Source organism: Berghia stephanieae, chromosome 8, assembly GCF_034508935.2.
Source record: "Berghia stephanieae isolate SIO BIC M18660-M18661 chromosome 8, UCSD_Bste_1.3, whole genome shotgun sequence".
In the NCBI taxonomy this organism is placed as follows: domain Eukaryota; kingdom Metazoa; phylum Mollusca; class Gastropoda; order Nudibranchia; family Aeolidiidae; genus Berghia; species Berghia stephanieae.
Window position 1 is genome coordinate 51,049,894 of NC_088367.1, and position 27,403 is coordinate 51,077,296.

General features: G+C 36.5%; 1 protein-coding gene across 5 annotated transcripts in view; it reads left to right on the forward strand.

Moving 5' to 3' along the window:
• The window catches only part of LOC144978834 (uncharacterized), a 44,565-nt gene that overhangs the window by 12,867 nt on the left and 4,295 nt on the right, over positions 1-27,403 (forward strand). For 2 of the 5 annotated variants that reach the window (XM_078925385.1, XM_078925383.1), the window contains exon 2: positions 11,845-16,289. In XM_078925385.1, coding sequence (XP_078781511.1) covers positions 12,044-16,243 — 4,200 coding nt within the window. In that variant the 5' untranslated portion in view covers positions 11,845-12,043 and the 3' untranslated portion in view covers positions 16,244-16,289. Of the gene's footprint in view, positions 1-8,830; positions 9,704-10,894; positions 11,079-11,844; positions 16,290-27,403 lie in introns of those variants that run through there. The other 3 variants (XM_078925387.1, XM_078925384.1, XM_078925386.1) reach the window with 3 other exon arrangements.

The window sequence follows — 27,403 nt, forward strand, 5'->3', positions numbered from 1 at the left end:
CAATTCCTGACCCTTGCTATTCTACAGTGTTTGTATTATATTATAAAGCAACCAGGAAGTAAGAATAGAGATGGAACGCGCATGACGAGAACATTCCGTTTTATCTGATTTATTTTTATTCTTAATGGTGTAGATATAATATCTACAAAGTCCCAAAAGATAAAAATCTTCCAGTATATATATATATATATATAAGGAATAGAACGACTGGCCGTCCGGCATAGATTGTGGAGAGAAAGTGAGTGTCAAATGTTAGACCTATCAGCTTTTATAATAAGTGGCTACGTGACAGAATGTAGAACGAAAAGTATTCACTAATTAGAAATTAATTCGAGGGAAGGCTATAAAAGGAAAGACGATCTAATATTAGAAGGTAAAGTTTATCTAAGCCTACCGAAATATAACTGGAGTGAGATGAATTCAGTTCTTAATAAAATAAAATTTAATAAGATAATTGTGAACAACCTTTACTGTGACACTTTACTGTGAAATATCGTAAGATTTACAATAGTTACAAAATGTGTTCACAACACTGAGTGATTGGATGATAGGTGAATGAATTGTTATGGAATGTAAACATATTGAAAACAATTCATGAATGAGGCAAACAACAAAATGAAATGAGTGATATAATAACAAAGTGGACAAGGAATGAATGAATGAATGAAAAACTGAGTGAATAGATGAATGAATGAATGGATAATGTATGAATGAAAGAATGAAGGGAGGAATAAATGTATGAATGATTGGATAAATGAGTGAATAAACGAATGAATGGATGAATGAATGAATAAATAAATAAATGAACAATGAATGAATGAATAATTTATAAATGAATAAATGAATGAAGGAATGAATCAATAAAATGCTATTCAATTTGAGTGAAAGAATGAATGGATAAATTGCTATTCCATTTAAATGAAGAAATGAAAAAGAAAAAAAATTAATCCTGTAAATAGGGAGTTCAATTAAAATATGATCAAGTGGGGCAATTAAGGGTTTTACAATTTAAACTTTAAAGTTAGATGAAATAGATATAAGTAACTAAATAAATTCAATTCTTTATATGTGTCCCCTCCAAAATGTCATGGTCTCAAGTGAGTAAAGAGCTACTCGACTATGCATAAAGATATATGTAGAATGAGGCCCCAGAATTTACTAGTTACTATAAATGAAAAACAATTAACGATTTGTTTACAATGAAATAAAAATAATGATGAAATTTAATTAAAAGAGATAAACAGTGATCGTGGCAGTTACAAATAGAGATATGAATATTTTACGTAACTTATGATAATATGTCAGGTTCGTAAGTTTACGTTTCCAGGCAGTTGATGGGCTTGGATGATCTATTCCTCTGATAACAGGATCGGACTCGTAAAATTCCACTTCCAGGCAATTGGTAATGGTTTAATATGTAATCCTTTGACAGCGGGCTCAGGTTTGATCCTTGAAGATTATACAATCAAAGTTAAAGGCTCCGGCGTCTTAATGGTGTAGATATAATATCTACAAAGTCCCAAAAGATAAAAATCTTCCAGTATATATATATAAGGAATAGAACGACTGGCCGTCCGGCATAGATTGTGGAGAGAAAGTGAGTGTCAAATGTTAGACCTATCAGCTTTTATAATAAGTGGCTACGTGACAGAATGTAGAACGAAAAGTATTCACTAATTAGAAATTAATTCGAGGGAAGGCTATAAAAGGAAAGACGATCTAATATTAGAAGGTAAAGTTTATCTAAGCCTACCGAAATATAACTGGAGTGAGATGAATTCAGTTCTTAATAAAATAAAATTTAATAAGATAATTGTGAACAACCTTTACTGTGACTCATTATTATCCAACAAAACAATTGTCGACGTCATTGTCGACATTTTGAGCTGTCAGAAGCTGTGGAATGTTAAAGTCATCAACAAAAACGGATCTGAAAAAGAACAAAACACCAAACACGGAACGTTTTGGGCTCAAAACCCTTCTCCAACCAGTAACAAAAACAAATACATTAATACATCACTTAAAATCCAGAGAGACGGCAGACAACTAGTTGTCACGTCCTGTCCACAAGGAATAAATAGGAATAAATAAGAATAAGTAGGAGCTTGACGTCAAAGTAAATTCTATCGAGATCTTTTTACTTGTGGGCAGCTTGCCAAACAGTTTTCTGTCGTCTGTTTTTAGTGTTTTTCTTATTGCCTGAAGAAGGGTTTTGAGCCCGATACGTTCCGTTTTTTAAATATTTTGTTCTTTGCCGAAGCTTTTACATGTCTTGTTCTTCATGTTACCTGTTGACAGTGGTCAGGGATCCTACCTGTTGACATTGGTCAGGGATCCTACCTGTTGACATTGGTCAGGGATCCTACCTGTTGACATTGGTCAGGGATCCTACCTGTTGACATTGGTCAGGGATCCTACCTGTTGACATTGGTCAGGGATCCTACCTGTTGACATTGGTCAGGGATCCTACCTGTTGACTTTGGTCAGGGATCCTACCTGTTGACATTGGTCAGGGATCCTACCTGTTGACTTTGGTCAGGGATCCTACCTGTTGACTTTGGTCAGGGATCCTACCTGTTGACATTGGTCAGGGATCCTACCTGTTGACTTTGGTCAGGGATCCTACCCGTTGACAATGACCCTCATCTTGTCAAAAACTCTCAAACCTGGGACTTGAAGGAAGACGTAACGAGCTCCAAGGTTTAATAGTTTTTTGCCAAGATGAGTGTCCTTTTAATTGGTCAATATTTGATCCTCCGACTCCTCAACCCCCCCCCCCCCCCCCCCTCCTTACCGCCTACTCGTTATAAGTACAGTTAACACCATGGTCTCCGTCAGAAGGAAACAAAGTCATTTAGCTTACTAGGCGTCGTGGTTCGTCCTACATGCTGAATGTTGCTGTTGGCTAGCGACCCCTCGTAAAGCGCCTTGAGCACGTTTAGTGTATAATGCGCTATATACAAGCTTAAGCTCAAGTACAATCAATGCCTGGCCATTCATTATAATTTATTGGATTGTCTCCCTTTATGTAAACAAAGAATCGTATATTGTTACAAGTGTGCACGATTGCCGACGTCAATGTAGACGAGTGATCTCTCAAATAGACAAATGACCGCCCCGAATAGACAAATGACCGTCACAAATGGACAAATTAAACAACCGTCTGAAATGCACAACTTGAATGGCCATATCTCGGGGGGTCACGGAGTAAAATTCAGTTCTCGAACGAATCGTGACCATAAAGATTTATTGATTGAAAGGCCGATGCTTGTCGAGTCTTGTCCAATAAATAGGCCATAGATAGATAATGCATGTCTTGTCGCCCAATAAATAGGCCATAGATAGATAGATAGATAGATAGGCTGGCCGTCCAATTGCATTGTCTCCCCTTGTCTGGTCTTGAAAACAAAATTGGACCCGATCACCAAAGACGTCATCGGCGACCCATTGATTCCAGACGGCCATTATTGTGTGCTACTATCGTTATATGTTCTAGCAGTGAGACACTCGCCTTCTGACCGAAAGGTCCAAGGTTCCAGTCCCGCTCTGAGCGGCGCATAGTTGATCCCTTAAGAAGGCCCTTTACTCACATTCTTTCATCGTTCTCATGTGTAAAATGAGTACCTGGCCGTTAACAGCGTTGTGTCATTCAGACAAAATGTGTAATATCGCCATGTCTCGTCTCACACGTTAAGTGTTGCTATTGGCTTGGGACACACTGTAAAGCGCTTTGACATGTTTAGCGGATATTGCTCTTCATAAACGCTTCATGTTTTTTAAAATTATGTGGTAAGGGTGATTTAGTTGGTAAAAGGTGTAATTTATGACTAAAAATAGCAAGACTTGGATTAACCAATGGATAGGCATGATCTAGTATTTAAACATTTGGCCAAAAAAATTGTTCTCCAAATGCCCAACAAATGAAATGTCCCCCATCCTGGCCAAAACTCTCAAACCTGGGACTGGCGAGATGCCCATTAAAGTCCCAGGTTTGAGAGTTTTTGCCAAGATGATGGGCATTTAAATCGGTCGATATTTAAAGGAAATGTTTCTAGGCCCAAATTTAAAAGTCGTGCTTGATTTTCCTCCAGAGAATTATACCTGTTGAATGTTGCCATGTGTGTTGGTGACGGCAACAGCCAAATTATATCTGTTGAATGTTGCCATGTGTGTTGGTGACGGCAACAGCCAAATGATATCTGTTGAATGTTCCATGTGTGTTGGTGACGGCAACAGCCAAATTATATCTGTTAAATGTTGCCATGTGTGTTGGTGACGGCAACAGCCAAATGATATCTGTTGAATGTTGCCATGTGTGTTGGTGACGGCAACAGCCAAATTATATCTGTTGAATGTTGCCATGTGTGTTGGTGACGGCAACAGCCAAATGATATCTGTTGAATGTTGCCATGTGTGTTGGTGACGGCAACAGCCAAATGATATCTGTTGAATGTTGCCATGTGTGTTGGTGACGGCAACAGCCAAATTATATATATCTGTTGAATATTGCCATGTGTGTTGGTGACGGCAACAGCCAAATTATATATATCTGTTGAATGTTGCCATGTGTGTTGGTGACGGCAACAGCCAAATTATATATATCTGCTGAATGTTGCCATGTGTGTTGGTGACGGCAACAGCCAAATTATATATATCTGTTGAATGTTGCCATGTGTGTTGGTGACGGCAACAGCCAAATTATATATATCTGTTGAATGTTGCCATGTGTGTTGGTGACGGCAACAGCCAAATTATATCTGTTGAATGTTGCCATGTGTGTTGGTGACGGCAACAGCCAAATTATATCTGTTGAATGTTGCCATGTGTGTTGGTGACGGCAACAGCCAAATTATATCTGTTGAATGTTGCCATGTGTGTTGGTGACGGCAACAGCCAAATTATATATATCTGTTGAATGTTGCCATGTGTGTTGGTAACGGCAACAGCCAAATTATATCTGTTGATTATTGCATTGATGCAATAGTTCACAACATCCGCCAGCCGGATAAAGCGGACCAACACACAAAACTACGTGTAACCTTGAACGTTTATAGTCTGATGAATACAATTTAGGGACAACTACTCATACAACAGGCTGGCTAAGATAAAAACAAAGAGCTGCTTGACGTCAACTTCGTTCTATCTATGGAGGGAACGGACTTCATTTCACTCAGCATTTTGTTAATGTTTTTAGACATCCATTTTAATTATTTGTATTCAGTACATTCTATCAATCGGACGATATACGCTCAAGGTTACACCTAATTTTCTGTGTAGGTACGTTATATCCGACTGGCGGATGTTGTGAATATTTTACCTAAACGCGTAGCATCATCATCAATCAGACTATAAATGCTCAATACAAGGTTTTACGTCGTTTTAAGTGTAGGTACGTTATATCCGACTGGCGATGTTGTGAATATTCTACAGCTACCTGTTCTCTTTCCTTCCATTCATGTCTAGATGAAACGAATGGGATTTTACTCAGCTCTTTTTTTTATTCATTTTCTATAACCATTTTGATAATTCGTTGTCACTAAATTCTATCAATCAGACCATAAACGTTTAAGGTCACACATAGTTTTGTGCCTTGGTATGTTATCTACAGCTGGTGGATGCTGTGAGTATTTTTTTAGCATCAATGCCAGCATCCTCCCCCCCTCTCTCTATCTCTCTCCCTCTCTCCCTCCTCCTCTTTCCCTCCCCCCCCCCCTCTCTCTCTCTCCCTTTCTCTCTTTCTCTCTCTCCTTTCCTCTCTCTCTTCCCCCCCCCCTCTCTCTCTCTCTCCCTCTCTCTCTCTCTCTCTCTCTCTCTCTCCCTCTCTCTCTCTCCCAAACTTGATGATGAGTTTCACATCAAATCTCTAGAGGGTTTTCTAGTATTAGATAAAACAATCATCCCTCTCCCTTTCACAAAATACAGGGATTTTTGCTTTGGCTTGCTATTGTTCTTCTTTTATTTATTTTTTGTTTGTTTTTCTTTTGTTTTGTTTATTGTTGTTTTTTTTTTGTTTTTTTTTGTTTTTACAATATTTTTTTAGTTGTTTTTGTTGTTTGGTTTAGCCTAAATCGATAAACGTTGAAAGTGGCTTAACATCTCCTCACGGTATTGTGTCCTGGTGACCTTGCCGTTGAATCAAATTGATGCCGATCTTGACCTTTAACCTGTTATCTATTTATGCACAGATTGAAAGGTTTGGCCAGAAAACTCGTCCTTCAAAAAGCAATCGAGTTTTTAGAAGGATAACATGTACTAAATTATAGCTAAATTCTTGGATAGCATTTATGAAATTCTAGCCAAGTCTTTACTATATTTTGGACTGACTGAATCCATTCTGCCACACTGTGAGTCTCTAAATAAATGACAACAATGCGATTTTCTCAGAATGATAAAAATGTGACATAAAAAGTGGTAAAAGTCATCTCTCCATTTTCTTGTATCAATTCAATTTTCAGCAATCAAACCACTGCCACGTATACCCGTCTAGGGTACACTAGTCACAAATAAGTTTTAAAATAACTTTTGAAGAAAAGGGTCGTTGAGGTAAGCTCGTGTCAACAATCCACCTTGTTTACTTGGGTCCGATATCTCTCTTCCTCTTCAATGATTCAACAACAAGTTAGAACGGATTACAACGGCACGCTATCATAAATAGTTTTGCCGTTCGTAATAGGTTTTATTTTTTTGTATAATAACACATTGAATGCCAGCATCTGAAAGGCAGGGCTATTTATAAGTACGTATATGATGTCTTCATAGATGGGTGGCTTTAATGATTTCTCGTTATCCTTTCAATTCAAACAACAACAACAACGACGACGACGACAGTAGCAACATCGTCAGCTCCACAACAACCACCTTTACCATCAATGACAACAAATCCATCAACACATCAACAATAATAAATACGCTGCCAACAAAACAGTCACCACCACCAACACCACCACCACCACCACCACCACCACCACCATCATCATCATCATCATCATCATCATCATCATCATCATCATCATCATCACAAACATCACAAACAAGAACACCACCACCACCACCACAGACACAGACTTTGGAAAATACTCTATACAGACACAAAGTTTGGAAAATACACTATACAGGCACACCGTTTGTAAAATACTCGATACAGACACAAAGTTTGGAAAATACTCGATACAGACACAGAGTTTGGAAAATACTCTAAACAGACACAGAGTTTGGAAAATACTCGATACAGACACAGAATTTGGAAAATACACTATACCGACACAGAATTTGTAAAATACACTAAACAGACACAAAGTTTGGAAAATACTCTATACAGACACAGTTTGGAAAATACTCTATACAGACACAGAGTTTGGAAAATACTCGATACAGACACATAATTTGGAAAATACTCTATACAGACACAGAGTTTGGAAAATACTCGATACAGACACAGAATTTGGAAAATACTCTATACAGACACAAAGTTTGGAAAATACTCGATACAGACACAGAATTTGGAAAACACTCTATACAGACACAGAGTTTGGAAAATACTCGATACAGACATAGAGTTTGGAAAATACTCAATACAGACACAGTTTGGAAAATACTCTATACAGACACAAAGTTTGGAAAATACTCGATACAGACACAGAGTTTGGAAAATACACTATACAGACACAGAATTTGGAAAATACCTGTCCTGTTTTTGAACAACACACAGGTAGAGATTGGCCATTCTCAGGCTTGTCTCTCGCTGTGAGGATAACCCCGTTTAAAAGCCGTGGTCAGGGTATTGAGATCCCCACAATATTATCTAAGGGAGGCGACTCGATGGTCCCAGGACAGCGGGTTGCAGGCAATAAAATGACCTTTTTTATGAGATTGTTTTCCCAACCTTTCGTTTATTCCTTCCTTTTACACGTTTTCATTTTGTACTGGGTTTTGGGTTTTTTCCTTTTCCCACCAAAAAAAAAAAAAAAATGCTTGGAATTTGATAATTTGTATTCCTCAATTGGAATGTGTGTGTATGTGTGTGTGTGTGTGTGCGCGCGCGTATGTGTGCGTGTGTCTGTCTTTCTTTTTCTCCCCCTCCCCCCTTTTATAGAAAACTCTCTCTGATTTTATGTTGTATGTTTGTGTGTGTGTGTGTGTGTGTGTGTGTGTCTACACATGTGTGGATCGGTCAGAAACGCTATCCTACGTCTGCATGTATGTGTGTGTCTGCTTGTGTGTATGTATGTGTGTATGTGTGTGTATACTTGTGTGTATATGTGTGTGTGTCTACATGTGTGTGGATCGGTCAGAAACGTTATCCTACGTCTGCATGTATGCGTGTGTCTGCTTGTGTGTATGTATGTGTGTATGTGTGAGTGCTTGTGTGTATGTGTGTGTGTCTACATGTGTGTGGATGGGTCAGAAACGTTATCCTACGTCTGCATGTATGTGTGTGTCTGCTTGTGTGTGTGAATGTGTGTGGATGTGTGTGTGTGTGCTTGTGTGTATGTGTGTGTGTGTGTGCTTGTGTGAATGTGTGTGGATGTGAGTAGCGGTCAAATAATCTACCATTTTGTTTTCATTCCAAAATGTGGAACCAAAACATTTGCCCATATTCTATCGAATGTGGTTTAACTTCAGACCTAATCATTTTCGAAAAGCGAGCAGTAGCAGCCAATGTGTTTCGAGCTTTAATAGAGATTTGATATCAGCTTGGAATAAAGTCTGATACTTTCTGGTCTATTTCTGTGACTCTCGGCTTGCTATTTTCAGGTCAAAGGTTCAAATCCTGTAGCAAAATTGAATCACATTTTTGAAAAATTTATTCAGAAAATTTCACCTTTTTCAGGATAAAAATGATGTAGCCTGTGAAAATCGAATGAGAATACAAGATCTTACACGTCTCCTGTCTCGTGTTACATGTCAAGTGTTGCTATTGGATAAACACGATTCGTTTGCGTATACAAAACACTTTGGATAAAAACTATGTCTACATAATATTATATAAAACACGCGACGTTGGATAAAGATGATATCTTCAATAAAAAAATACGTGACGTTGGATAAAGATGATATCTTCAATAACAAAATACGTGACGTTGGATAAAGATGATATCTTCAATAACAAAATACGTGACGTTGGATAAAGATGATATCTTCAATAACAAAATCCGTGACGTTGGATAAAGATGATATCTTCAATAAAAAAATACGTGACGTTGGATAAAGATGATATCTTCAATAACAAAATACGTGACGTTGGATAAAGATGATATCTTCAATAACAAAATACGTGACGTTGGATAAAGATGATATCTTCAATAACAAAATACGTGACGTTGGATAAAGATGATATCTTCAATAACAAAATACGTGACGTTGGATAAAGATGATATCTTCAATAACAAAATACGTGACGTTGGATAAAGATGATATCTTCAATAACAAAATACGTGACGTTGGATAAAGATGATATCTTCAATAACATAATACGCGACGTTGGATAAAGATGATATCTTCAATAACAAAATACGTGACGTTGGATAAGAACGATTGGACATCACTTGGAGTATATTTGACTTTATCCTTTCCGGCCATGTTAAAGGTTATCCCAAAACGTCACAACCACCCAACATCATTTTTTACCATTGAAACACAAAAGCAGAAAGTCCAAGCTATTTATAGTTTTGTTCCATACAACGAGCTCTACACACAGTTGCAGGTTTTGCATCCATAATTTTTTTTAAAACTGTTTAACGTTAAATTTTGTGATCAAAAGAAAATAGAATGAGAAACATTGCAGGCTGCATTGTAAAGAATGTGTCGATTTTCCTATGGTTAGTGAGGAGAAGGTTAATGATAATGCGCGATATTAAAGTTCGAACTTAAATCCGGCCTGTAAAAAGTTAATAGTCCAGAGCCAATTTGAACATGTTTGAATAGATTAAATTCTTCACCAACGAATGAAATGGTGTAAGAGTTAGAGGAACAAAGAAATAATAAAGAAAATGCTCCGACAGTTTGTTTTTTTTACTTTTCATGTAGATTTCATGTGGGATCTGTGGCTGAAATGTAAATAGAAAATAATTCATTGATAAAATGTACATGACATAGAATAGACTTGGTAGTGTATTTTAAATCTTTTTGTACAATACAGAGGTTTGCACTACCCCCACCCCCACCCACGCATTTCTTTACAACACTCGCTCTACCCTTCTCTGATAAAAACACGTGTTTAAAATTTTGGTCAGGAAACTCGTCCTTCAAGTGTCTATCAATTAAAACGACCGTTATCTTGCCAAAAACTCTTAAACCTGGGACTTCAAGGAAGACTTTGCAAATCCCAGGTTTGAGAATGTTCGCCAAGATGAGGGTCAATTTAATTGATCAATATTTGGAGGACGAATTTTCTGACCAAAAATTATAAATACGTGTTTTTTATAGCACGGCAACCTGTCGTGCCACACAGGTCTATTTTTAATCTCTCGGGCCAAAAAATGTCTATTTAAAATCTAATCTTTCAGCTTTAAGACTTAAAGTTGCCAGGCTTTTTCCACATGAACGCCTTTCCATTTTGTTGATATTTGGTTTTAATTTACAAAATGCAATTATTTCATTTTAACCTGAAATATTTATACTTTGTAATCAATCTATTTAAATGGTCACCACCTTGGTAAGAAAAAAGTCGTAAAATTCAATACTTCATCGCAGTTTGTAAGAAGGCTTGGGTTTAAAAGTTTTTAAAAGTCAGGGGCGATTAGGTCTCAGAATTTGTGACGTTAACATTTTCTGGCCAAACGAAAATGAAATTATTGTGCCAGTTTACAAAATTTGGTTGATAGTTTTAAGTTTATCTGGCAGAAGTGTGGCAACATCATCACATGACAGAATAGAATAACAGACGTAGAAAATATTGGCGTGATGAAAGATAACCGTGGTGGAATGTCACGCCATTTTAAAACAGACTCTGGTGAAAGAGAATGACGTTGAAACAAGAAAAGTCGACATTTTGTGGAGTTTTATTCTCGGGACTTTGTGGAATTTAAATTGTGTGTTACGACCGCCATTTTGAAACAAAGATAATTTATTCTGGATTTGTACGTCACAGACTACGATCTTAATTTACGGACTTTTCTTCAAGGGACAATTTATTGTGTCCTACATTTTCTTTTTGTTTTTTGTTTTTTTTGTTTTTGTTTTTGCTTTGTGTGTGTCTTTTTGATTGAAATAGGAGCAAGCCCTAGTAATACATATATATATATATATATATATATATATATAATATATATATATATATATATATATATATATATATATATATATATATATATATTACTAGGGTTGATATATACATGGTATGGGGTGTGTGTGTGTGTGTGCATTGGAATAAAAAACATTCAAAATTTTGTCCAGAACCAAAAGATGTCGACCTATTAAAATGACTCCCATCTTTTCAAATTAAAACTCTCAAACCTGGGACTTCAGGGAAGACTTCGGAAGTCTCAGGGTTGAGAGTTATGTGGAGATAAGGGTAATTTTAATTCTTTGATATTCAAAGGACAAGTTTTCTGGGCACAATTTTAAATACCTGGGTTTGTGTGGGTTTTTTTTTTCATCGTACGGTATATTAAGTCTTATAATATAAGAATATACGAATGGGTGTTATTTTAAGGACAGAAATGTATAAGCATGAAATTCGAACAATGTACGCATCTTCAACGTTTCTTTTCTCTCCGTTTTCAATACGCTGCTGTTGAATGTGTCAAGCTATATTGAAATAAGATATAAGTTATATAAAAATGTCAATCAATATGTTGATAAATATTTTATGACTTTATAATGTTCTTTTTTATTCTTTCACAGAAACGTCTATATGACTCAGAAGTTCCCAAAATATTTCATCCCAACAATGACACTCTCGCATCAATAATTTTTCGAAACGAATTTCGTCAAGAATGAACCGGCCCAAAAGTCATCAGGAATAAATCGCACACCACAATACCAATTAGGTCTATTATCAACCAAAATCTAGCCGACATCCTTCAGAACAAGATTCTCCAAGATGGGTCAGAATTCTTCAAGCTTAGGACAAACAGTCTCGCCCAGAAACAAACAAAAACCGCCGAGACCGTCTGAACCTCCGAAGATCCCAAAAATCCCCAACTACGTCGTGCCAGAAAACAAAGTCATCCCGAATGGAGTCGGAGACATGGAAAACGCCAGAAAGCTGCTCCGGCCGATCTCACAAGAACTCACCAAATTCCATCCTGATTTCGCCGACATTTTCCAGTATGACCCCGAGATTGATTTCTTGGCTGGAGATGGAGGCGATGACTCATCATTGGAAAGGAGTTTAAACACGCATTTGGGTGACAAAGAAAACTCAACTTCCGGTTTCTCCAGTTTATCGAGTCAATTGTCCGGAGTCAGTAATCAAGTTAATTACACGCTAGATCCCATAGACAAAACAAATCGTTTGGTGCCGAATGGGAAAGCACCAATATTGAACAATGGGGTTACGAGTCGAAGTGCTGAAAATTTAATTGACGTGAAAACAAAAGAATCCAATTTGAAAAGAACGCATTCATTAGAGAGAGACAAATCGAATCAGCCACGAGCTTTTATTCATAAACGACGATCTTCTCTCAGTATCGGAATCTCTCCATCTCAGCAACCCGTCATTCTCGAAGATCCCAGAGAACATCTTTATAACGTAGCCAGACACGAACCGTTTTCAAATCTCATGCCAGCAAATGCTTCGCTCCCTTTAAAAAACTCTTTTGAGTCAGACTACTCATTGAATTTAACTTATGCACAGCTAGCTGAATACAGACGTCAGCAAAGGAATACAGATTTAGAAAACAAGACGGGCCAGAAACTCAAGGATCTCGGTGTTGAAATCAACGCCTCAAACATCACACCAAAATCTCCTTTCGATCGGGCAAACCTTGCAGCCAAGTCAAAAGCCAGCACTCATAGCGTCAGCACAGGGAGTTCTGAAGCTGGCGTAAGTAAATCAAAAAAGAAAAAAGCCGCACCACCGCCGCCACCTCCGCCTTCTGAAAGAGAACCACCGGCAGACTATGACATGCGAGATGTTTCCCGCGATTCATCTCCACAGAGGAAAACTTCATCTACCTATGGAAACACGACGACTATTTCTCCTGAGCAAGATCCGATATCGAAACGTATGTCCCTACCCACCTTATCAAGAATGGAAAGAAATCAAATTGCTGCACGGTCAGCCATGGCCGACGATAACAAAGATCTTCCATTACCTCAAGCAATGCAACCGCCACCACCACCTCCACCACCTCCGCCACCTCCTCCACCACCACAAATGTCAACAGGAGGTTTCTTTGAGAAACCGACTTTGAAAAATGCTGCAGTTGGCAGCAAATTGGATAAAATCATTCCAGAGAGCAATGACAAAATTCCTGGATTCATGTCGCTCAACAAAAGCGTGAGTGATGCAAAGGCACAACTGGAAATGCTGAAACAAATGGAGGCTATGCTGAAGGCACCAAAACCAGCACCCTCTCCTCTCAGTCCAGAGATAAAGAGTGAAAATGACTCTAGTGAGAAAAGTGTTCCAGTAAGTGAATCACAAAAGAACTTATTGGAAAGTCAAAATATGAATGACACAGTCACTAGTGACGTCATAGCTAAAGACATTGATGTTGGCTCAAAAAATAGTAACGAGAGTAAAGAGAGTTTTAGTATTAATCTCACAAAAGACTTTACTTCAGAAGGGAAGAAAAATAGTCCAAAACTGCAGGTAAAAAGAATGAATTCTCTTTTGCAACATGACATTATTCTAGCTGCGAAGGCACAAGGCTCGAAACAAAAGAAAACAAGACAACCTCCTGTCTTTGAGAAACCCAAAGATCCCGCTGAGGTATTTCGTGAAGAACTTAAAAAAGCAGCTCTGGCCAGGGAAGAAAGACGTAAAGAGATCACCCAGAACGGCCAACAACTCACAGATGCCACCAAGGATCGAAACGATCTGTCGTTTTCAGAGGATAAGACAAAAGCCGAAGATCAGCCAGACCAGCGTCAAAGACAGCGATTCCCAAAAGTTGATTCCGATCCTAGCGAAAACTCCCAGTCGGCAAAAATAACTCCCGACCAAGAATCGCCAGGATTGCTTCAGAATGGAATGCGTTCTTCACCATCTTCAGCTTCGTTTGAAGAAATGAGCATCAGCTCCAACAACAGTCAAAGAATGTATTCGTCCACGTGGACTCCAGAGGAAGATTTGGAGCCGGACGATGACATTTTGCAGGAGAGAAATGTTCACGACAAACATTCATCTGAATCGCAAGGATTCAAATCGTCAATCGTGCCAATGAAGGTCACTGACTTGAAAGATGGGAAAGGAAAGAAAATCAAGAAAAATAAACCTGAGAAACAACAAAGTGAAAAAGAATTTACAGCCACCATAAAACCTGAAGACACGAAAAACAAGTTTGGAAGCATTCGTCGGTTTAAGAAAACCGTTCATGAAAATGTTAAAAATGCATTTGGCTCGATAAGCAAAGCATCTGGAAAACTTTTGAAAAAAAATAAGTCACAGGACTTTATTCATTTCGTGCCGGATCCGAACCTCAGACGTGCTTCAGCTATTGCTCCAAACCTGGACGTATCTGACAATTGGGAACTGTTGGGTGATGGTGAGAGATCGTTGCGGCGTTCTAGAAGTGAAGATTTCCTACAAAATGCACACCTAAATGGACACGACAGTTCTTTCTATGACTCTGAGGAAGAATCTCTCTCTGATGCCGATGTTGGTGACATTGATTTCGCCTCAGGCATTGATAACGATGTTAACAGAAAGAAATCAACTAGAAATAAAGATACTTCTGTCAGACAAATGAAAAGAGCAGGTGTTGCCTACGTGAATAGTACTGGTCAGATTATTGTCTTGCCCGAATATAACACAGTAAATGTGGACGCCCAAGGTAACGAGGTGGGCAAAACAAAAGACGACGATAATCGCGCTCCAAAACTATTTAGGAAAAAAGATCAAAAGAAATACGAATCAACTGTCCGATTGCAAGAGAGACATCGACGGGAAGAAGAAATTGCTCGTGAAATTCGGGAGAAGGAAAACCAGATTGAGCGTGAACGACTTCGTCAGCAAGACATTGAACGGGATTTCCGTCGTCTACGAGACCTGGAAACTCAGGAAAGGCTGCAGCGAATGCAGACAGAGAGCATTCTCCAACAACTCACTTTCCTTCAACAGCAGCAGGTTCAACAAGCCCATTTAAATCTGAGTACAAACGCTTCCGTAAACCACTCACCCCATGCCAATATTCCACTGGTGAATGGAAACCAACCAAACTCCGTGATCACCATATCAAACGTGCCTCATCCACAAAGCTATTCCCACCTGTCTGGTTCAACCCTTGTCAATCAAGGTAGTCCTTCGATCAACACCAATTCTCCCATACACAACAGTTTTCTAAGTCACCAGACACCTCCACCCGTTCCAAGAATGTCTCCAGTCGTCAACACATCACAATACACAACCCATTCCGCCCCAATCATCGGGAACTCTTCGTCTTCTTCAACGACTCCGAGTACACACAATGTCCCCAGTTTGCCCAATCTGTCCGTTCAGGACCTCAATTACCTCAGTGGTTACATGAAAATGATGGGTGTTACACCCCCTGTCAATCAACAGCAATGGGCATTTCTTCTTAGCAGTGTCAGCATAAATCCTACCAATTTCCCAGGAGCACACACAAAAGCCCACAACAACAACACACCAAATGGCCCTGACCTCAGCCAGCTATTTGGTGGTATGAAGAGTATGGAAAGCACAATGATTGATCCCAACAAGCCAACATTCTACGAACTGATACACAAAAATAGTAACAACACAAACATTCACACAAATCTAATTTTATCCGAAATTCCATCCTCTATACAGGACAGTTCAAACAAACTGGTTGAGGTTGAACCCGAGACGCCTTATCCTACCATAGTCTCCAATCAAACCACCGCCACCACCCCAGAATCCAACTTTTCTTCGGCAGAAGCTCGACTCGATTCTCTGACTTCAAGTGGAAATTGTTCCTCTACAAAAATAGACATTCACACTGACATTGGTGGCAGTGGCAGCTATTCTGAGACGGTGCAGTTCCAAAATGGTGCCAAAAAGACGACGTCCCACCCTCTTTCCCCAATCCTCACGCCCAAAGTGTATGGACCAATCGGATTTAAACCTGTCTCCTTTAAAGCCGGAGCCACGTGACCGGAAATAATTGCTGGACAAATATAAACTACAAAGATAATTAAAGGTACGTAAGGGGTTTGTTACTTTGATAGTTGATTTCTAAATGTGACCCAGCATATCAATTAGGTATTATGTGGGAATGTCGTTGGTGAAGAAATTTAAGTTTAACGTCAAAATGATTGTAATTGTAAACTTTCCAGTTTTGTTTTTAAATGGTTCCAAACAAAAACTCTGCGTCCTTGAATATGGAATCCATTTTAACTCAAATTCTGTCTGTCAGTATGAAATATTCAGTTGTAACTGTCGTGTACATTCCGGTTTAACATCGTTCTCAGATGATTGGTCACTAATGGGGAAATAATTATTTCCCTTAACGATTAATTGAATAATATTTTTTCAAACATCGATTGATTCAAGTGTACCAGACTTCTCCAAAAAGACTCAAACCTAAGACTTCTCGTGATTCTGTGTCGAACGTTACGAGAAATATATTTTGTAAAAACGGTACAAACAATAATTGGTATTGGGATCGGTTTGAATGGTGACCATTGAATGGAATAATAATGATAATGATAAAATAATAATAATAATAATAATAATAATAATAATAATAATAATAATAATAATAATAAAATAATAATAATAATAATAATAGTAATAATAATAATAATAATAATAATAATAATAATAATAATAATAATAATAATAATAATAATAATAATAATAATAATAATAATAATAATAATAATAAAGACGTGTAAATGTGTGTGTATGTGTGTTTGTGTATGTTTGTATGTGTGTGTGTGTGTCATAAATAAATCATTTGATTAAGAAAAGCATGCCAGTGGTGACGTAAAACACTGTACATGTAACAGGATATTAAAAAAAACCATCCATCCAGATATGAATCAGTCTGTAGAAACAGAATCAGCCATTTAAATAAGACTCGTATATCACCAATTCGTTTATACAGCACCTGTCCCAGAATAATGTCATTATTGAAAAATGGAACATATTAGAGCATATTGTCTATTCGTTTTCTATATTGACATAATATCGATATGAAATTAACAACAAAATGTAGATCAATATCCGACAAATGGTCCCAACGCGCTTTGCACTGTGTTCTAAGCCAACGGCAATATTTTAACACCTAAGATGACTTGACGTTTCTAAAGGGCGATAAGCAGGTGAGATTTGACTTTCTGTGTATTTGACAATAAATTAAACAATAAATAACAAACACAGACGTTCTCCGATGATTTCAAAGAAAGACTAGCTGGTATTTAAAGTCCCCATAATGTGTTTATTTTACGACCGGATGTGTGAAGAAGCGGCCATTTTATGTCTGAAATTATAAACCCACCGGATGTGTTGGGTGGACCACAACAATCCTTTATTTTATTTACTTTCCATCGTCGGCCCAACCCTAGCATCAAAGCGTTTTGGATTTATAAAGAAACCATTTTATTAGTGAAAGCGTGTCGGTGTGGTAAGATTCCTTTTGTTTTAAAGCCGCCATCAAAGCCATCAAAGCCATCAAAGCCACCCGTCACCACAGCTATTGTCACAGCGTTGTACTTTGAGTTTTATATACATTTATTGTTGTCGAAATAGCAACGGTTTTTGTTGTTGTCTGAATCAGCAAATCCTGTGATCTCTTTTTTAATTTATTAGAATATGTGACCCTCCGCCTCGAAACGGTATTAAGTCGGATTTTTCAATTTTGGGTTTTTGGTACCCAATCACAGCTTATTTTATGCTTTAAAATTTGATACCAAATTTATACAATTCTGATTATTTATTGTCGAGATATGACCGTTTGAAGTAGGGAGAGTGTGAAAACCAAGTTTTAAGAAAATCGACTTTGAAGTGAGGCACCGTTTTCACGCACAGTTAAATCAATGGGCAAAGATAACTCCTTAGATACGGACATCGAAAATTTGACGAGAATAGTGAAATTTGGCATGAGTTTAGCTTATACATTTAATAATGTACATACAAATTTTTGAAACAATCCAATTATTACTTTTGTATTTATTCATTATTATGTAAGATGTTCTTAAAACAAATAAAACACTGGGGGAAAAAAACGCAGACAATTGCTCACTTTTTCAAGAATTTTTGATATTTAAATAAAGAATCAATGAAATACAAATTATTAATGTGAAATTTTTGTCTTATTTAATAGAGAAAATACGATTTCAAAATGCCAAAAGTTAAAGAAGGTTGAAATTTGAAAGTACAGTTTTGAAACTACGTGAAGCCGGGTGGGCAGGGAAAGAATTATCAAGAAAGAGGATTAGAGAGGAAAAGAGAGAATGAGAGAGTAAAATACACACACACACACACACACACGCACGCACGCACACACAAACAGACACACATGTGTGAGAGAGAGAGAGAGAGAGAGAGAGAGAGAGAGAGAGAGAGAGAGAAAGAGAGAGAGAGAGATATAGCGAAAAAGAGGAGCGAGAGGGGGAGGGGAGAGAGACTGCTTGTGTTAAGAGGACGCGAGGGAAATATAATAAAAATTGAAACCTGTATAAGTGTATGTGTTTGTATGTGTTGTGTGTGTGTGTGTGTGTTTGTATGTGTGAAAGAAACAAAAGGAAGACGGAGAGAGTGAGGTAGACATGAAGAAAGGGATGGAGGCGGAGCAAAGAATTGTAGGGATAGTTTAAAGCAAGAATTTTGTTACAAAGTAAGTCATAGTCAATCAACTGGAAACATATTGACCAATGAGATTGCAATTAAAGAAAGGGGCTGGTCAAATCAATCATTGCATTGTTTCCATTTTGAGTCAGATGACAGCTTGAGGAGGAGGGGTGGGGCTTATTTGTAGTGACTTACATGGAAACATGTTATTGAACCTCTCAAGTTTTCCTTAGCGTTCCACCACATTGTTCATTGTCTAAAAAGAACCCCCCCCCCCCCCCTTTCTTTCAGTATACAAAGAAAGCACGACAAAACGAACATCCATCTCTCTCTCTCTCTCTCTCTCTCTCTCTCTCTCTCTCTCTCTCTCTCTCTCTCTCTCTCTCTCTCTCTCTCTCTCTCTCTCTGTTTATCTCTCTCTCCCCTTCATCTACCTATCTATCTGTCTATCTATCTATCTATCTATCTATCTATCTATCTATCTACAAATCTCTCTCCCCTTCATCTACCTATCTATCTATCTATCTATCTATCTATATATATCTATCTATCTATCTATCTATCTATCTATCTATCTATCTATCTATCTACATATCTATTTATCCATTAATAGGTTTGTCTGTCTGTCTGTTTATCTATCCATTTCATTTTTTAGTTACAGTTCATTAATTGTTGAAGGCTCTATCTATTATTCTGCTTTTGTACTTAAAATTAAATATTTATCCTACAACAATCTCTGTAAGTGTAAGATTAGGCAACTATTGACCTATTAAGTCTTAGCATATCCTATAATTTCATGAATAATTAAAGAGGAACAAAGGAGGACCCCCACCTCAATGCAGCTAGACAAAGATATAAAAGCACGTGGTGTGTATCAAAATGCACAAACACACACGTATGTAACACGCGCATGCTGACGTCATGAAGCATCGCCCGAGCATTATGGCCTACAGCCACAGCGCATGTGATGAGCGTTGACCAATCAGAATCAATCATTTGTAAGGTTGTCAGGGAAAAACCTAGACTTGTTTACAGTTTTTAAAGTTCATTATTGGTTGAACCATGAAATTGTGAAAACAGTCATGCTTTCTCTGAGATAGATAAAGACACGCCCTTTGCTGTGATATCTTACATCTTATTGGTGGAGAAAAAGACTCGGTATTACTAAGCTTTGGAAAGGGTGGCTCTCTGAGAGAAAGTCAACTCTCGTTTTGAATGTGTCACTGATAGTTGCATTTTAAAACTTGAAATTTATTTAACTTATCGTCAATGTTTATGTTGAATTATTATGTTTTCATGTAGAAAAATGATTGTAGTTTCTGAAACAACCAAAAACTGAAATTTGATAATTTTGACCATTTCCACTTTAAAACCGGTTTTCTTCGTTTTCCAAATCCCGACTTAATACCGGTTCGAGGCGGAGGGTCACATATAACACAAGATTTACATTATTATGTCGGAATAAACTGATTTCAAGTCAATACACGTAGAATTAGAACAGATTAATATTTCCGAATTTAAGAAACTAAACACTCTCTATCTATCTATCTATCTATCTATCTATCTATCTATCTATCTATCTATCTATCTATCTATCTATCTATCTATCTATCTATCTATCTATCTATCTATCTATCTATCTATCTATCTATATATCTATCTATCTTTATATATATATATATATATATATATATATATATATATATATATATATATATATTCGTACCATATTTGTATCATAACACGATTCAATATCTATCTATTTATCGATCTATTTTTATATAATTATCTATATAACTATCTATCTAATAGAAGTAGTAGTACTACTAGTAGAAGTAGTAGTAGTAGTCGTAGTAGTAGTAGTAGTAGTAGTAGAAGTAGTAGTAGTAGTAGTAGTAGTAGTAGTAGTAGTAGTAGTAGTAGTAGTAGTAGTAGTAATAGTAGTAATGGTAGTAGTAGTAGTAGTAGTAGTAGTAGTAGTAGTAGTAGTAGTAGTAGCAGCAGCAGCAGCAGTAGCAGTAGTAGTAGTAGTAGTAGTAGTAGTAGTAGTGGTAGTGGTAGTAGTAGTAGTAGTAGTAGTAGTAGTAGTAGTAGTTGTTGTAGTTGTAGTAGTAGCAGTAGTAGTAGTAGTAGTAGTAGTAGTAGTAGTAGTAGTAGTAGTAGTAGTAGTTGTAGTAGTAGCAGTAGTAGTAGTAGGTGAGAAGACGTTCCAGTATTTTCGAACAGATAAGGTTTTGATGTCAGTAACCATTTTATCCTTTGGTCCAAAGGCCGAGATATCGATAATATCGGAATGCAAAATTTGTCCTCCAAAATATGATGACCCCAGTTTGACCCGGTAGTGGTTTTTAACTCGATACGGTCCAGTAATAGTTTTACTCTCTGATAAATGAATCGTGAATGGCCAGAGTCTATTTCAGACGTTTGGGTGGTCATGCAGTTAAGTAAATATGACATCTGACCTTTAATGTGTGTAGTGTGTAGCTTGCCAGCCTACTTTGACACCCCCCCCCCCCCCAAAGAATTCTTTTTTATGTTGTTGTTGTTGTTGTTGTTGTTGTTGTTGTTGTTGTTCTTGTTGTTATTATTGTCATGTGGGGGGAAAACCCATTGAATTCCAATGTGACCAATGGCATCACAACGGTAATATAATATCGGAATGAACCAGTTGTCAAAAAAATAAAAGGATTTAAAAGTTGACCAGGATTTTTAAAGTTTCAAAAACAAACGATAAGACTTATCTCAAGTTTTCTATCCCGACATTATACAGTGGAATCCCTGTAACGCCAACACCGCCGGACCAGACACATTGGTTGACTTAATCCATTTTCATTTGAAGACGATTTGATATAGAACAACAAGAAGGGTAGACATAGAACATTATTGTTGGTACTGGACGTTGCTTTCGGTGTGAAAAATAGACATAGAACATTATTGTTGCTACTAAACGCTGCCTTTCGGTGAGAAAAATAGTAGCCTTTATTGGCTAAAACGCGCTTTCGGAAAAAATAGACACAGAGGCATTATTGTTGCTACTAAACGCTGCCTTTCGGTGTGAAAAATAGACATAGAGGCATTATTGTTGCTACTAAACGCTGCCTTTCGGTGAGAAAAAAACTAAGGATTATGTTGCACTAACGTGCTTTCGTGGAAAATAGACATAGAGCTATTGTTGCTACTAAACGCTGCCTTTCGGTGAGAAAAATAGACATAGAGGCATTATGTGTATAACGCTGCTTCGGTGAGAAATAGACTGAGCTTATGTCTACTAAACGCTCCCGTGGTGTAAAATAGACAGAGCATATGTTGCTACAACGCTCTTCTGTGACACTAGACCGTGCGGCCATAACATGTCAAGGAAATAAACAGTTTATGGCACTGATCGAGGTGATCTCAGTACACGTCGCCGACAATGACACAACTTTCACACCACAACTCTCTTGACTAGAAAGAGACGTTGATTTATGACCTGCAGTTTGCACACCACACAAAATTACTGTCGTTGAACATCTACTCGTATAAATCTATGAGCCAGTCAGACTGGAAATTAAAAATCTCGATCATTTTTATACCGCAATTTCCACAAAATGTGTTCATAGGGTTTATACAAGGACAAGATGTAACCCACTATCAGACGATATTACAATTTTTCAGCCAGAGACTACGCTGTTAACGACCAGGTACCCATTCTACATCTAGGTACAATGGGAGAATGTGAGTAAAGAGCTTTCTCCAAGGACTCAACCATGCGTCGCTCAGAGCGGGATTCGAACCAAGGCCCTTCCGACCCGAAAGCGAGTGATATATCACTAGATCACATAGCCACAAATACAAATAAAGCAAGAGTCACGGAGGCTAATCTTAGATTGGTGAGAATTTATAATTTATAATAGAATCTATAATTTATAGTAGAATATATAATTTATAAGTTAAAATAGAATCTATAATGTATAATATAATCTATAATTTATAATAGAATTTATAATTTAAAACAGAATCTATAATTTATAATAGAATTTATACCCGGAAAAACCAAACGCAACTTAAATTGTTTAGGATAATTATAAAATTCCAATGGACGACCTGTCATCGAGATACGTTAGAACCCTGGGGTCGATTCAGTGTCCAATAGCTGGAGGCGGGAAGAAGGCCGTGGGGGGGGGGGGGGGGGGGGGGCAGGTTAGAAATATAAAGGTGGAGTTTTTATCGTCTGTCATTTAATTTTTGTGTTTGTTTCTATTCTGTTAGATTTGTCTGTGTTTGTTTGTTTTCTTTTGTTTTGTTGTTGAAAATCAATAATTAAAAAAAAATTGAGTTGAATTGTGCGTGTTTAATCGACGAGCACATAATTTCAGGTCTGCTAACCGAACACAATTATGGGCCTGATTAAACTTTGTTGTAATGGACAATATTTTTCGTTGGTTTGAGATTTTATCCAGTACAACAATGAGACCATAACAATTTGGGTTATCAGACCTGTAAATAAGTACACTTTGTGTTGAATACACTTAGAGGCTCGGATTGAAGATGAAGTAAAGATTACATTTGACAGCAGCAAAGTGGTTTGGATGCTGGTTGGAATGGAACTAGATATCGTTGTTGTTGTTGTTGTTGTTGTTGTTGTTGTTGTTGTTGTTGTTGTTGTTGTTGTTGTTGTTGTTGGTACCGATTGTGTCGTTAGACGAAGGAGAAAATACGGAATATTGAACCGGCGTTTTAAATGTGAGAGAAAAGAACGTTAACATAATACCTCCTTCTAGTTGCTGATATAACCTGCTATCCTTTGGATAGAACGTTGGTGTAGTTGTAAAATACTGTGGTATTACACTGAGATGGTGTTAGGCAGAGGAAGTCAATCAATGCCATCATATCGGACAATATTGTCCATCTAGACAGACAAATCAATCTATGGCATCAAATTGGACAATATTGTCCATCTAGACAGACAAGTCAATCTATGGCATCAAATTGGACAATAGTGTCCATATAGACAGACAAATCAATCTACGGCATCAAATTGGACAATATTGCCCATCTAGACAGACAAATCAATCTATGGCATCAAATTGGACAATATTGTCCATCTAGACATACAAGTCAATCTATGGCATCAAATTGGACAATATTGTCCATCTAGACAGACACATCAATCTATGACATCAAATTGGATAAAGTTGTCCATCTAGACAGACACATCAATCTACGGCATCAAATTGGACAATATTGTCCATCTAGACAGACACATCAATCTACGGCATCAAATTGGACAATATTGTCCATCTAGACAGACAAATCAATCTACGGCATCAAATTGGACAATGTTGTCCATCTAGACAGAGCAAGTCAATTCATGCCATCAAATTGGACAATATTGTCTCATCTCTAAAAAAAAATAAAAAATTCGTACTTATGATTTTGGCCAAATTAGTCGTCCTTCAAATATCTATCGACTATAATGACGTTCATCTTGTCAACAACTTTCAAATCTGGAATTTCGTAAAGTTTTCTTTGAAGTCTCAGATTTGAGAGTTTTTGACAAGGTGGAGGTCATTTCAATCGATCAAAATTTGAAGGAGAAGTTTTCTAGCCAAATTTTTTTAATAATTTGCTTTTAAATCTCAGATTACGACCAAAATTGGAGTGTTCTAGGATTTAAACCTGATTTGTTTACATGTATGGTGGGTGTTCTACACTGTATGCTATTGGCCATCCGTGCTCTAGGCGGTTTGCAACCATCAAAAACTGTTAATTTTATGAACTAGATAATACATGGTTGTGTGGGACCAACGTTGTCCTTGGGGAGACATTACCGTTGCTCCAGTCCAGTATCTTTTTATTGTCAATGTCGGTTATTGTATGTTCTAGTTTGTTTGTTTTTTAACGGTGCACAATAATAATACAATATGTACTGTGTGAAACGAATTCTGTTCCATGTGCCAGAATATAAGATGTAAATGGTTGAAATGGAGACTGAGATAAAGGACCCAGCGGACGTCAATACTTCTTACCTGATTACCGCCCCTTACAAGTGTCATGTCTAGGCCTCCATTAAAGTGGTGCCGTTGGCTTGAAACACCTTGTAAAACGCTTAGAGCACTTTAGTATATATCGTTTTATATGAAAGGTCAATTTTTTGTTGTTGTCGCAATATGGTGTTATGCCATGAATACATACTTAGTAAATAATGTCAATATAACTATGTTTTTATATATATATATATATATATATATATATATATATATATATATATATACATATATATATATATATATATATATATATATATACATATAAGCGTTGAGTGTACATTTTTGTTAATCGCTTTTCATTCTAATATTAGATAAACAGAGGGTGTCAAACAAGTTTTGATATAAAGCATTACGTGTAATTATAGACCGGTTTACATACTGGTATATATGGCGTCACGGCTGGTTGGCCACAGAGTAATCGTGTGTAGTAATAGTAATGACACATGTGTTATGATAGGAATTAAATCCACCCATGGCATGTGTTATAATTACACACCTCGATTATCAACCCGAGCCGGTTGTCTTGATTGGAATGCGAGACAGAATCAAGACAGGATGTGTATTTGGATCAACCTGCTTTTATGACAATCGACAATGGGAAGACATTGGCGAACGTCAGATTACACTCCAATACCGCCTGGAAATCAATGGCTTATTGAGCTGTATTATTGTTATTATTATTATTATTATTATTATTATTATTATTATTATTATTATTATTATTATTATTATTATTATTATATTATTATTATTATTATTATATCATTATTATTATTATTATTATTATTATTATTATTATTATTATCATCATTATTATTATTATTATTATTATCTTCTTCGTTCCCGTTTCTTCTTCTTCTTCTTCGTTCCCGATTATTATTATTATTATTATTATTATTATTATTATTATTATTATTATTATTATTATTATTATTATTATATTATTAGTATTATCATCATCATCATCATCATCATCATCATCATCATCATCATCATCATCATCATTATTATTATTATTATTATTATTATTATTATTATATTATTATTATTATTATTATTATTATTATTATTATTATTATTATATTATTATTATTATTATTATTATTATTATTATATTATATTATTATTATTATTATTATTATTATTATTATTATTATTATTATTATTATTATTATTATTATTATTATATTATCATTATTATTATCATATTATTATTATTATTATATTATTATCATCATCATCATCATCATCATCATCATCATCATCATCATCATCATATATTATCATTTTTATTATTATTATTATTATTATTATTATTATTATTATTATTATTATTATTATTATTATTATTATTATTATTATTATTATTATTATTATTATTATTATTATTGTTATTATCATCATCATCATCATTATCATATTGGAGTCGATAGCTCAGCAGATAGAGCACTCGCTTCACACGCACAGGGACCAAGCTGATCCCGGATGAAGTTAAAAAAAATAATCCTGGTTCTCCTGTCCATTTGGCAGTGATTAGGTAGCTGGGTCTATTATATCTCGCGGAAAGTAAATCGCGATAGACTAACGTCCTATCCATTATATATCAAGCAATTGCCATTGTCCGTTTCACGCTATAGAGACCGGGATAAACTTCAGCTCCTAATGGCTCTGACGGACTGTTCTATACCAACAGATGTGCAAAGAAAAAATATTGAACGCTGATTTACGACATTGCGAAGCAGTTTAATTATTGAACGCTGATTTACGACGTTGCGAGGCAGTTTAATTATTGAACGCTGATTTACGACGTTGCGATGCAGTTTAATTATTGAACGTTGATTTACGACGTTGCGATGCAGTTTAATTATCGAACGCTGATTTACGACGTTGCGGGGCAGTTTAATTATTGAACGCTGATTTACGACGTTGCGATGCAGTTTAATTATTAGACGCTTGTTTAAGACGTTGCGATGCAGTTTAATTATTGAACGTTGATTTACGACGTTGCGATGTAGTTTAATTATTGAACGCTGATTTACGACGTTGCAATGCAGTTTAAATATTGAACGCTGATTTACGACGTTGCGATGCAGTTTAACGATTGAACGCTGATTTACGACGTTGCGATGCAGTTTAAATATTGAACGCTGATTTACGACGTTGCGATGCAGTTTAAATATTGAACGCTGATTTACGACGTTGCGATGCAGCCGTACTGTGGATATGCAAGAATTTAAGCATTTGAAGAGAAAATTCGTCCTTCAAATTTCGATCAATTGAAATTACCCTCGGCTTTGTAAAAATCTCTCAAACCCGGGACTTCTCGACAATTAAATTATTTGACAAAAATCACGTGACTCTTTCATCCAATCCAAACCGTCACCAAAAATAATATTATGGGGGAGGTAAATTTGTGTCCTTAAAAGAAATGTTCTCACTATAAGCAAGTGTAAATGGGAAGTTTGATGGTTATAACGTTATATCAGAACCT